The sequence below is a fragment of the Sinocyclocheilus grahami genome, unplaced genomic scaffold, assembly GCF_001515645.1.
Source record: "Sinocyclocheilus grahami isolate Dianchi unplaced genomic scaffold, SAMN03320097.WGS_v1.1 scaffold419.1, whole genome shotgun sequence".
Lineage (NCBI taxonomy): Eukaryota > Metazoa > Chordata > Actinopteri > Cypriniformes > Cyprinidae > Sinocyclocheilus > Sinocyclocheilus grahami.
This window is the reverse complement of record NW_015505598.1, coordinates 1,487,617-1,499,421: the sequence shown is the minus strand read 5'-3', so window position 1 is coordinate 1,499,421 and position 11,805 is coordinate 1,487,617. Positions and strand designations below refer to the sequence as shown.

At 36.5% G+C, this 11,805-nt stretch overlaps 1 protein-coding gene across 1 annotated transcript; it reads left to right on the top strand.

The window, feature by feature from the left end:
• Positions 1-484: 484 nt before the first annotated feature.
• On the top strand, positions 485-10,402 carry panx1a (pannexin 1a). The gene is given in 7 exon segments (XM_071582284.1): positions 485-502; positions 6,738-6,768; positions 8,330-8,383; positions 8,933-8,979; positions 8,982-9,061; positions 9,349-9,838; positions 10,244-10,402. Coding segments are annotated over 7 exon segments (879 nt in total).
• Positions 10,403-11,805: the final 1,403 nt, after the last annotated feature.

Here is an 11,805-nt window from a genome sequence, read left to right as displayed (position 1 = left end):
ATCAGAAACAATCGCCTATTTCTGAGGGAGGGGCTTCATAAAAGCAGGAAATGATCAGCGTGTTTCTCAGAGAAGGGACAGAGCGGTGTGGAATAAAGGTAAATTATGTGAAAAATAATGTGTTTTTTTTTTTTAAACTAAGCATTAGCTCATGTCAGAATGCACCCCATAAACCCAGTCAAGCCAAGAAAAAAAACAGTGAACCACCCCTTTAAGAGCAGTAAAGACATGCATGCCTGCCATATTTTCTTTTGGTGTTTATACAGTAGTTTTTGTAGAGCCTATTCAATGACAGATCAGTTGCCACTATAATGATATTGTTCTGAACGGGAAACACTCCACACCTGGGGGATTCCAGAAAGCCTGTGTGTTTGCGCAGAGTAAACGAGTTTCTTTAACTTTCTTTTTCAAAAAAACTGAAGTAACTTTTAGGATAAGTAGTTGTAGCAGCTTATTCTTTGAACATAACCTGCTCTGGATAGGAATGTTCCTGTTGCTGCAGGTAAATAAACTGTATATCTCATCTTCAGAGGTATTTGGCTTCAGTAGGTGTGACCAGAGGCGGACTTAACCATTAGGCAAAGGTAGGCGACCGCCTTGGGCCCCCAAAAGCCAAGGGCCCCCTAAAATGCTTTTTATATGTGAGATGCGCGTTCAGTGCGGATGCACAAGTGGTTGCTCTGGTGTTCAGTAGCACGACAGCCGTCTGTGCGTCCGCATTGAACGTGCTTCTTAGCAAAAGTAGGGCGATGTAGAAAATGGGGACGGAATCCCGGAATCTATTCATACAAACGGAATTTACTGTGTAACGCGGAATGTGACGGAATGAACGGCGCAGACGCACGTTTCGTTTGCTATTGCACGCGCAGCACTCCCGGTTGTCGTCTGTAGTAGCTAAATAGTGTTTTTGCCATTTAATATTCACATACACTAGTCCATATCGCGGTTTCATTGAAGTGCACTGAATTGCATTTGATTTATTCATTCAATATTTGACGAATTCCGTGACTTTGCTCGTTACACGGTAAACTTATGTTGTGTAGCATTTTGAATGTACACAAATGAAAGGGTTTGTTTAATTTTCATTGGAACAAAAGACAGATTCATGTTTTTGCCTTCATTTGATTACCAGAAAAATTAAAATACGCAACACAGAATTTCTAAAAAATAAGTAAATAAACTTACAATTTCATAGGGCCGCTCGTTACACGGTAAACTTATGTTGTGTAGCATTTTGAATGTACACAAATGAAAGGGTTTGTTTAATTTTCATTGGAACAAAAGACAGATTCATGTTTTTGCCTTCATTTGATTACCAGAAAAATTAAAATACGCAACACAGAATTTCTAAAAAATAAGTAAATAAACTTACAATTTCATAGGGCCATATTATTGTATACAAATTAATAAATTAAGTTGTTTTCATGAATTTTTCTAAAAAAATAAGTAAATAAAATTTACATTTAAATTTCATACGGCCCTATTATTGTTTACAAATTAATAAATTAAGTTGTTTTCATGAATTCAATTAATTAGATATGTTTTTGATTAAACCATTAAAATGGAATACAGAAAAATTAAAATGGAAAGCGCAGAATTTGGGCCCCAAGAATGTAATTTTTGTAAAACTTTTAATAGGCCTAAACTGCTGTTAAATTAAAAAAGTTTCATGATTTTAATTCATTATACATGTTTTTTGTTCAAATTTAATATAATCATTCAGAAAAATTTAAACGGAAAAAAAAACCTGAACACAAAATTTTTTTAACGAAGGCTAATTTGGGAAAAATAAAACGGATTTCATAGGGCCCTACAGATATCATGCATCTGAAGCTATAATTTTAATACTAAGCAACAGTGCATATTATATAGGGCCTATTTTAATTTTTTATTCGTTTTTTTGTGAAAGACCCAAGAAGAACCATGCACAGTCACTTTCCACACAGGCACTTCATGTTTGGTTGAAATAATCCTTAAGCATGTAAATTTATAATTAAATGTGCAAATAAAATAAATAAAAAATAAATGTATGTTTTAAAGTTTAGAATTATACAGCCTTGAGTTGTGTAGACAATTGCACAGTGAAAATGACCCCAACGCACCACCTAGCGTCCAACCTACTCTAATACTATTATAAGCTGTTTAAATGTGAACAAGGGATTTACAACATTAAAGAAATCCTTTATTTATAACATGTACATGAAAAATCTAAAAGATTAGACACAACTATGGGACACGGTCGTGCAGCAGCGAGCAACAGTGAAAGCAACCTCAAGGTTGTAAATGTGTGAAATTGTATAGGGCCCCATTCCTGTATTTTGCCTGGGGCCCCCAAATCACTAAATCCACCCCTGGGTGTGACAGCAGATTTTGCTGTATGTTATTATATTAAGTGCATTACATTAAGTTTTATATATATATTTTTTTTTTTTTGGCATTATTATAAGTGAAGTTTATTGTATACTATCACAAAATTATATATATATTCATTTCAAACATGAAATTCTGCATTAAAAAATTAATATGCATGCTACATCTCACTTTACACTTTTTTTTTTTTAGTTTGATCATAATTTTTAGTTAGCATCAAACAAAAATGTTAAACGGTTTGATGGAAAATAAGAACAACTTGAATAGTAATGTATCTGGAATCCTTTGACTTTGATACATAACTAACATAAATGTTAAAGTGAGACTGTTCTCATATAGTAAGGCGACAGATAACACTAAAAACACTACAAGCACAAATGTTCGAGTTTGTGTAGCAGACGAAACTGCTCTGCTTATTTTGCATTTGGTTATCAAGTTTTTAGCACTGAGCCCATATAGCAGCCAAAAAAAGTATTAACAGGTTTATTATTATTTTATTTTATTTATGCATTAGCGTATTTTTTTCTACAACTGGAATACCTCGTTTGTGTTGCTTCCTAATGAGGATTTACATTATTTTACACACTGCATATTTTAGCACAGAAACCTGAAAGACTGTCTTGACTGTTGTCATATCTTAAGATTACTGATCTTGTGTGAGACTTGATTTATTATCATTTTTTTTCAATAATTAATTTTTCTTTATTATTTAAAAAAAAAGTGTAGGCCTATTTTTTTTGTTGTCAGTGTCCCAATTGAGGAACAGGATGTGAAAATTTAAGATAAATGTTCATGTTATACGTTTTGGTTGCATTTGTGAGTTAATAAACATGTAGATATCGATATATCGATCGATGTTCTCCTTTATCGAATCGTATCGTAGAATTTTTTGAAGTAACGGCAAATATCGTATCGCTGGGTATGAGAATCAATATCGTATCGTATCGTGACAAACCATCCGATTTACACCCCTAGTAGATTTGCATTGAATTGGCTGGAGGTATAGTTCACCCATACATGAAAATACATGAAAAATCTAAAAGATTAGACACAACTATGGGACACGGTCGTGCAGCAGCGAGCAACAGTGAAAGCAACCTCAAGGTTGTAAATGTGTGAAATTGTATAGGGCCCCATTCCTGTATTTTGCCTGGGGCCCCCAAATCACTAAATCCACCCCTGGGTGTGACAGCAGATTTTGCTGTATGTTATTATATTAAGTGCATTACATTAAGTTTTATATATATATTTTTTTTTTTTTGGCATTATTATAAGTGAAGTTTATTGTATACTATCACAAAATTATATATATATTCATTTCAAACATGAAATTCTGCATTAAAAAATTAATATGCATGCTACATCTCACTTTACACTTTTTGTTTTTAGTTTGATCATAATTTTTAGTTAGCATCAAACAAAAATGTTAAACGGTTTGATGGAAAATAAGAACAACTTGAATAGTAATGTATCTGGAATCCTTTGACTTTGATACATAACTAACATAAATGTTAAAGTGAGACTGTTCTCATATAGTAAGGCGACAGATAACACTAAAAACACTACAAGCACAAATGTTCGAGTTTGTGTAGCAGACGAAACTGCTCTGCTTATTTTGCATTTGGCAAATTTTTAGCACTGAGCCCATATAGCAGCCAAAAAAAGTATTAACAGGTTTATTATTATTTTATTTTATTTATGCATTAGCGTATTTTTTTCTACAACTGGAATACCTCGTTTGTGTTGCTTCCTAATGAGGATTTACATTATTTTACACACTGCATATTTTAGCACAGAAACCTGAAAGACTGTCTTGACTGTTGTCATATCTTAAGATTACTGATCTTGTGTGAGACTTGATTTATTATCATTTTTTTTCAATAATTAATTTTTCTTTATTATTTAAAAAAAAAGTGTAGGCCTATTTTTTTTGTTGTCAGTGTCCCAATTGAGGAACAGGATGTGAAAATTTAAGATAAATGTTCATGTTATACGTTTTGGTTGCATTTGTGAGTTAATAAACATGTAGATATCGATATATCGATCGATGTTCTCCTTTATCGAATCGTATCGTAGAATTTTTTGAAGTAACGGCAAATATCGTATCGCTGGGTATGAGAATCAATATCGTATCGTATCGTGACAAACCATCCGATTTACACCCCTAGTAGATTTGCATTGAATTGGCTGGAGGTATAGTTCACCCATACATGAAAATTCTGTCATCATTTACTCTCACTCGTGTAGGACCTTCGTTAATCTTCAGAACACAAATGAAGATATTTTTCATTAAATCTGAGCGATTTCTGTCCTTGCTTCGACAGTTTGACGCTTCATAAAGTTCATAATGTAATCATAAAAACTATTCCATATGAATTGAGCAGTTTAGTCCAAATTCTCTGAAGACACTCGATCGATTTAATTTAGGCTTAATTCATTTTGTTTTACAGCTTAATGGTCTGTTAACCAGCCACCCCTGGTCCACCCAAAAATAAAAAGCCATTATTATCTCCTTAGTATTGTAATCCAGAGCTGTCACGATTATTCAAATTAATTTGAGTACTCAGTTTTAATTAAAAAAAATATATAAAAATCCTCCATTACAATTTACCCTTGTTCTGTAATCGCTGAAATTCCAAAAGTCAAGCAATCCATGGATAAGGCATAAGTGAAAATGACACACATTATTAAACAATTTTTAATTTTTTGGAGTTAAGCAGTACAAAATGCCTAGTATCCTAGCTTTAAATATTATGAGGCCTTGAGGAAATATAAGGCTGTGTATCCTCAATGTAACAATTAAAACTAACTTAAACAAAGGTCCTAAAATTGAGCCTTGTGGCACTCCATATTGGACGTGATTGATATAACACTTCTTCATTTACCAAAGCAAAGTGATAACAGTCAGATTAAATCTCTAAAGTTTGTATGAGGATATGCAAAAGCTGAGACAATACCAAACAGACATTTTTTCCCCCCTGGTTACTTAAAGGTGAAGTGTGGGCATTTTTGGCACATAAATTGCTAAAATAATGATTGTCTATAAACATGCAGAAGTCTAAAGAGGCCTTAATAAAGAAGTGAAGTTTTATTCACTTCAAACTATAATAATTAATAATTTTTCCAAAAAATAAATGGAAGAAAATCCTGAATGTATTGTAGGAAAGAGTCCTGCATGGGTCCCGCGCCCGCCCTGCACCCACACAGTAATTAACAGAACACCCATCCCATTATCCGACAGCAACGCTCATTTAAATCCGTACCCAATCCCAACTCATTTACATAAAAACCGTGACCCAAACTGCACCCACATTAAATCTTCTACATGTATAGACAAAACTAATTTATTTTTTCATGTAACACAAGCAATTAACCATTAGGCATTCTGAGCTAATGCATTTAAGAACAATTAACAGACACACAGCCCAACTTGTTTACAACAAGTAAGTTGAGAGGGGAGAAAGAGAGAAAGAGAGAGAGCGTGACATCCATTGTGTAAAAAACAATATTAAAATATGCGTACATCATGTTAACAATCTATTTTGACAAATAGTGCATACTCTGCAGTGAATACATGACCATTTGTCCTCTTTGTAAAGGCATGAAAAATATTTATTCAAATGGTGAATAGATCATTAAACCGAAAGCGAGCAAAGAGCGCTCCCTTTCATATAACCCTACAGCTGTCAATCAGTGGCAGCTATAGCGATTGGCTATAGTTCTCTTCTCAGTGCTGCAGATCGCGCTGTAGAAGCCTTTAGCAGTCTTCAGACCGTGTACCGGATTTTGTTGAAATAGTCTTGGCTATTGGACATGCAACCTGCCTGTGCCTGTCACCCGTCTGACCCTGGACCACAAAACCAGTCATAAGTGTAAATTTTTCGAAATGTAGATTTATACATCATCTGAAGGCTGCATAAATAATCTTTCCATTGATGTATGGTTTGTTAGGATAGGACAATATTTGAAAATATGGAATCTGAGTGAGAAAAAAACACCCTAAATATTGAGAAAATCATCTTTAAAGTTGTTCAAATGAAGTTCTTAGCAATGCATATTACTAATCAAACATTACGTTTTGATATATTTACGGTAGGACATTTACAAAATATCTTCAAGGAACATGATCTTTACTTAATATCCTAATGATTTTTGGCATAAAAGAGAAATGTATAATTGTGACCCATACAATGTATTGTTGGCTATTGCTACAAATATCCCTCAGCGACTTAACACTGCTTTTGTGCTCCAGGGTCACATATTATTTCCCCCGTTACATCAAATATTAGAGGTTCACCCATCCATGTGCAGCACTCTGTTGTAGAACCACTTAGCCCCTAAAATGCACTTCTCCCCTCTCTCTGCAGTTTTTCCCTTATGTGCTGTTGCTGGTGGCCAGTGTTGGGAAGGTTACTTTGGAAATGTAATAGGTTACAGATTACAAATTACCCTACTTAAAATGTAATAAGTAGTGTAACTTTTCAATTACTTTATTAAAGTAATGTAACTGATTTCTTTTTGATTACTTTTCTAAATTTCTAATGTTTTCAACTGTTTATCATTTTCAAACATGTAAACCAGGCAGGGTTAACCTTACAGTAGTATTCAACGCTGATTACTGTCACACTTTCGAAATCCTTCATCACATGAATTAAGATTATATTTCAATTTTAAAGTAGACATTGGATGCAAAATTCACTTTTACATGGTGTTTGCATATAAATGTATCTTAGCAGTGTGTGGAAACAACCACCCTACAATAATAAAAATCCATTCACTCCTTTTTTTTTAATCCCCCCAAAATCAATTATCAAGTCTCAATTATCAAGCCTTTTAGATTTTTCTGAGCAGTATGATGTCATATTGTTCAGTCCCTGCCCACAACCGCTAATGTACTGTCCAATATTAGCCTATTTTCGCCCTCAGCCAGTTGTACAAGGTTCATCATTTTCTCCACGCTCCAGCAGCTGTAGTGACAATGTCTTGTAAGCAATGCAGGTGTTTTTGTAGTTTTGTGATGTAGAAGAACATAAGAATCTTAATTTTCTCCCGACATCCGAGCCACTGAGGACGCAGTGCATTAGTTTTGTTTTTAATGGTAATGCGCCACTGAATACACCTAAATTTGTTTATGTCTGCGCAAATCATAAGGCAGGTTTTGTTAAAAAGTTAAAACTCAAGGATAGATCAGTACCCATTGTTCGTGATCCAGCTGCATCTCCAGAAGAAGTAAGTCTGACACTTTATATTTTTTATGATTATTTGCAAATCGCCTTCCAAGGAAGAAAGGGGCGGGTGAGCAGAGCTCATTAGCATTTAAAGGGACATGCCCCAAAACGAGTCGCTGTGAACAGAGCAAGGTAAAAAGGGTGTTGTTTTACATGACCACTGAGGGACTTTAACCAAAGTATGTAGCAGACCTTTCATGAAGACCCTAAGGAATCATACCAACTTGTGGAAGATCAATGTCCCCTTTGAAGTACAGCCACTACAAAACCAGACTTACTTTGAGATCATTCTGAGGTTAAATACATATTTCAAATCATAACAAGAAATATTTTATTAGCTATGATACCGTTTTTGAAATCAAATCTTTACATAGCTATGACAGTAAACACTGGAATCTAACAATGCCTTGGAAAAAAAACAGTTAATCTTTAAAAAATTAAGCATAGCTATACATAAACCCATATAGGAAATAAAAGAGTTATTGAATAAGCATGTTCTAAACTCCTGAAACATTGGTGTTTCATATTTTAGAGCAGACACTGCAATTTATGAAAGAAATCAATTAAATCTGTATGTGGGGGTGTGTGTGGAAAAAAGCAGATGTAACCCCCTTTGTAATCCTTAACATTTTCTCAGTAACTGTAACTGATTACAATTATTTTTATTTTGTCATTAAATTACGTAATTCTGTTACATGTAACTAGTTACTACCCAACATGGCTGGTGGCAGTGTTAGTTTACTTGCCAGCTTTGTATTGGCGGTTCACAGGAGTTCCTGTGCTTTCTTCTTGTCACGAATCTGGTCTATGAACTTCTGTTCACTCACCACCAGAGGTCACCCGCTCACTACATGGACTCTCACACTACACAGACTGTTACACTATACCCTGGACTACATTTCCCATCATCCATTGCACTGATTGCACACAGCTGTAACCAATCACACGCTCACCTGAAACCTATTACACACACTATATAACACCCACTCAGATCCTGCTCAAGTCGCCGAGTATTGTTTGTGTTTATCACTCTCCAAGTGATAGCACTTTACGGAGCCATTTCCCTGTCTTAGTTTCTAGTTCATAGTTTAGTCTATCTTGCCTGTTTTCCTGTGTGAAGATCTTTGCCTGTTTATTACGGATTACCCCTTTTGTCTAGCCCTCTGGATTCTGTTCGTCTATCGAAGACCCACGCTTGTCCTAGGATTACTCTTTGTCTTGCCTTTGTTGTACCTGTTTGCCATTGTTTGACCCATGCCTGTTATATGACCACGTCTCTTAATAAAAGCACGCACATGGATCCGTTCGCTTCACGTCTCTGTCGCCCCGTAACACTTCTGATCTGACCTTTATAATGGGAGAACTGGACCGTACCTATAAGTTAACGGAGCCATCAAACTGTCTAAATGCCTTTACATGGCAGGAAAACAGGACACGGAGTCAGCCCGCATGGGCTCACACAGGTAAACTGGACCTGCACACGAAGAGCAGAGAACATGTCTGACAGTTGACATACTTGCACAGTGACTGGGTTTACAGAGCACACAGGGCTGTCACATGGTTTCACTCTGTGGGAGTTATTGAAATACATACACACACATGTACACAAACCAGCCTCCCAACAGGACGTTTCTATGAAAATTGCAAATTTTTCGTTTCACTTTCATCTCTCACCAATCGTACCAATTCCTATTACATACCTATAACATTTAAATCCTATTATTCTTGCATTTTTTTTTGTTTTCTTTAGCTCTGTGAGAGATCTTACCGAGAGCTACTTTAAATATCCTCTGTTGGAGCAGTACCCGAGGACCAAACACTTCTCTTGAGGATTACTGATCCGATACCTCCTCTGCCGCACCATCACTTTCTTGGCCCTCATGCTAGCCTGCGTCTACCTTTGCTATTACATCCGTCTCTCCATCACAGATGAGTTTCAATGCGAACTCATCCGAACTGGCGCGGTTATCAATGACTCCTCAGTACCTCCGGTCATGCAGTGCAAGCTAGTTGCCGTGGGCATCTTTCAGCTCCTGAGCTACATCAATCTTTGTGTGTATTTGCTGCTGTTGCCATTGTGTTGTACATTCAGAAGGACCATGGGGTTCTTGAAACCTTATGAGATGTTACCCACAATAGGGGAAATGCAGTTTGGGCAGGTGACCTGGGATGATCAAGCACTATATCTGCTGTTTCTGGAGGAGAACCTCAGTGAGCTGAAGAGTTATAAGTGCCTGAAGGTGTGTTGATCGGTTGATCTTTGTTGTTGTGTGATGCCTATAATGTCTGTGTTCAATTTTTTTCACGTCACATTGATCACTGTGCATATACGCAGTGTAAATTGTTTATTTAAATTACCTTTAATTGGTAGATTAATCAGATTAAACGTTTTTGCATTTGATTAAGTTATTTATGTCTCTTTTTTTTTTATAGTTATGAAGCAAATCATTAGGTTATCACTATCAACTCTGACTGATGGGTAGTATCAACAATTTCGAAATGCATTTGTTTATATTCATATTGACTATTCTGGAAATTAATTGATTTTAAAGGCTGCCCAAAAAATAACAAAACATCTGTTGTGTGACTATCAGTTTTTTTGGTTTAAGAGATTGTTTTTTAATATGTGTGTTTTATGTATGCAGGTGTTGGAGTTGTTAAAAGAAGGGGGAGACGACTCTTTTGACACCATGCAGCTGTTGCAGACTCTTGGACATGTTAAAACAGATTTGGTGGATGGCAAATTGCCAGAAAAGGACCGGAAAATCTCCAGCACCAACAATGGTGACACTGACGACGTATGAGTGCAGCGCTGTGCATGCGCCGGTGAGTCTCGTGAAAACCAGCGTTTGTTAACAGGAGCAAAGGAAGCAGTTTCCTTACTTTAGCAAAGGAAAACCAGTCTCCTCTTGGCTTATATCGAAATCCTTCTACTTCTAATCTTGTACTTCTAATAAGTGACCGTTGTTTTGTTTTCATCTCTCCGCTGCGCTTCCGCGTTCATCACTTCTGAGCGGCGCATGCACAGCTGACCTCATACGTCATCCGCCCGGAGCTGCTTCCGTGTACAACAGTGAGCGCAAGCTACATTAAAGTGATTATTATGTTTTGAATTGGATATTTTTCTTACAAAAACACATCGATTCGCTACAGGAGGCCTTTGTTCACCCCACGGAGCCGTGTGAGACACTTTTTATTAAGGATGGGCTCTTTTTATTTAACTTCTTTTGGACTGATGCATGCAACACCCGCTGAGTGGTATTAAACAGCTTGAATGATCAAAGACTATTTTTAATATAACTCCGACTGGATTCATCTGAAAGAAGAAAGTCACATACAGCTAGTTATGCCTTGAGGGTCAGTAATTTATGGCCTAATTTGAATTTTTGGGTGAACTAACCCTTTAATGTCATCCTTGGGTAGGTGCAGTTGTGCCACAACATGTGTACGTGCTTGACCTGGAGAAAGCTTATGCCAGTGTCACTGCTGGACATGAGCTGTACATCCAGTTTATAGAGACACATCAGTAATCATTTGCAGTTACTATGTTTTCTGATGTACAAGGTGATTGAAAAGAAAGGAGCTCATGAAGGTACTCCAGCTTTCGATCTGTGGAAAGCTACACTCTAAAAAATGCTGGGTTAAAAAGGAACAAACCCAGATATTGGGTTGTTTTTAACCCAGCATTTTTTAGAGTGTACTTACAGATAGTTAAGCCCTTGAATGCACTACTAAAGGGGGTGTTTTCTATGAGATGCCCAGAATAATCTTACCTTGTTAGGAGTAACGTGCAATCCCTGGCTGGGAAATGGGACGCTGTCATTCAGAAACTTACACCTGCACCTGTGTTGGGTTTTTCAAACTGGAAGTCACCTTAAATCCTCACCAGAGTCAGTGGAAATGGGATTGCTTTATAGTCCAAAATGGAAAGACTAGAATGACTGCCTATGCCAGCAGTGGTCTCTCTAAGGAGATAAACTATCCCTCGTACAAGCTGGAGTATTCGGCACTCAGATGGCTCTTTGCGAACATTTTCATTATTTTCTGTATGTCACAAAGTCTATCATGTTGACAGATGTATGTGTGATCAGCTAAATTGGAAGTGGTTAGACGGGTGGCCCGCAGCCCTGCCAATGTTTGATTTTTATACTAAATACAGAGCAGGAGAAACTGCCCAGATAGCAACATAGTGTCGGCCCAGATGCGG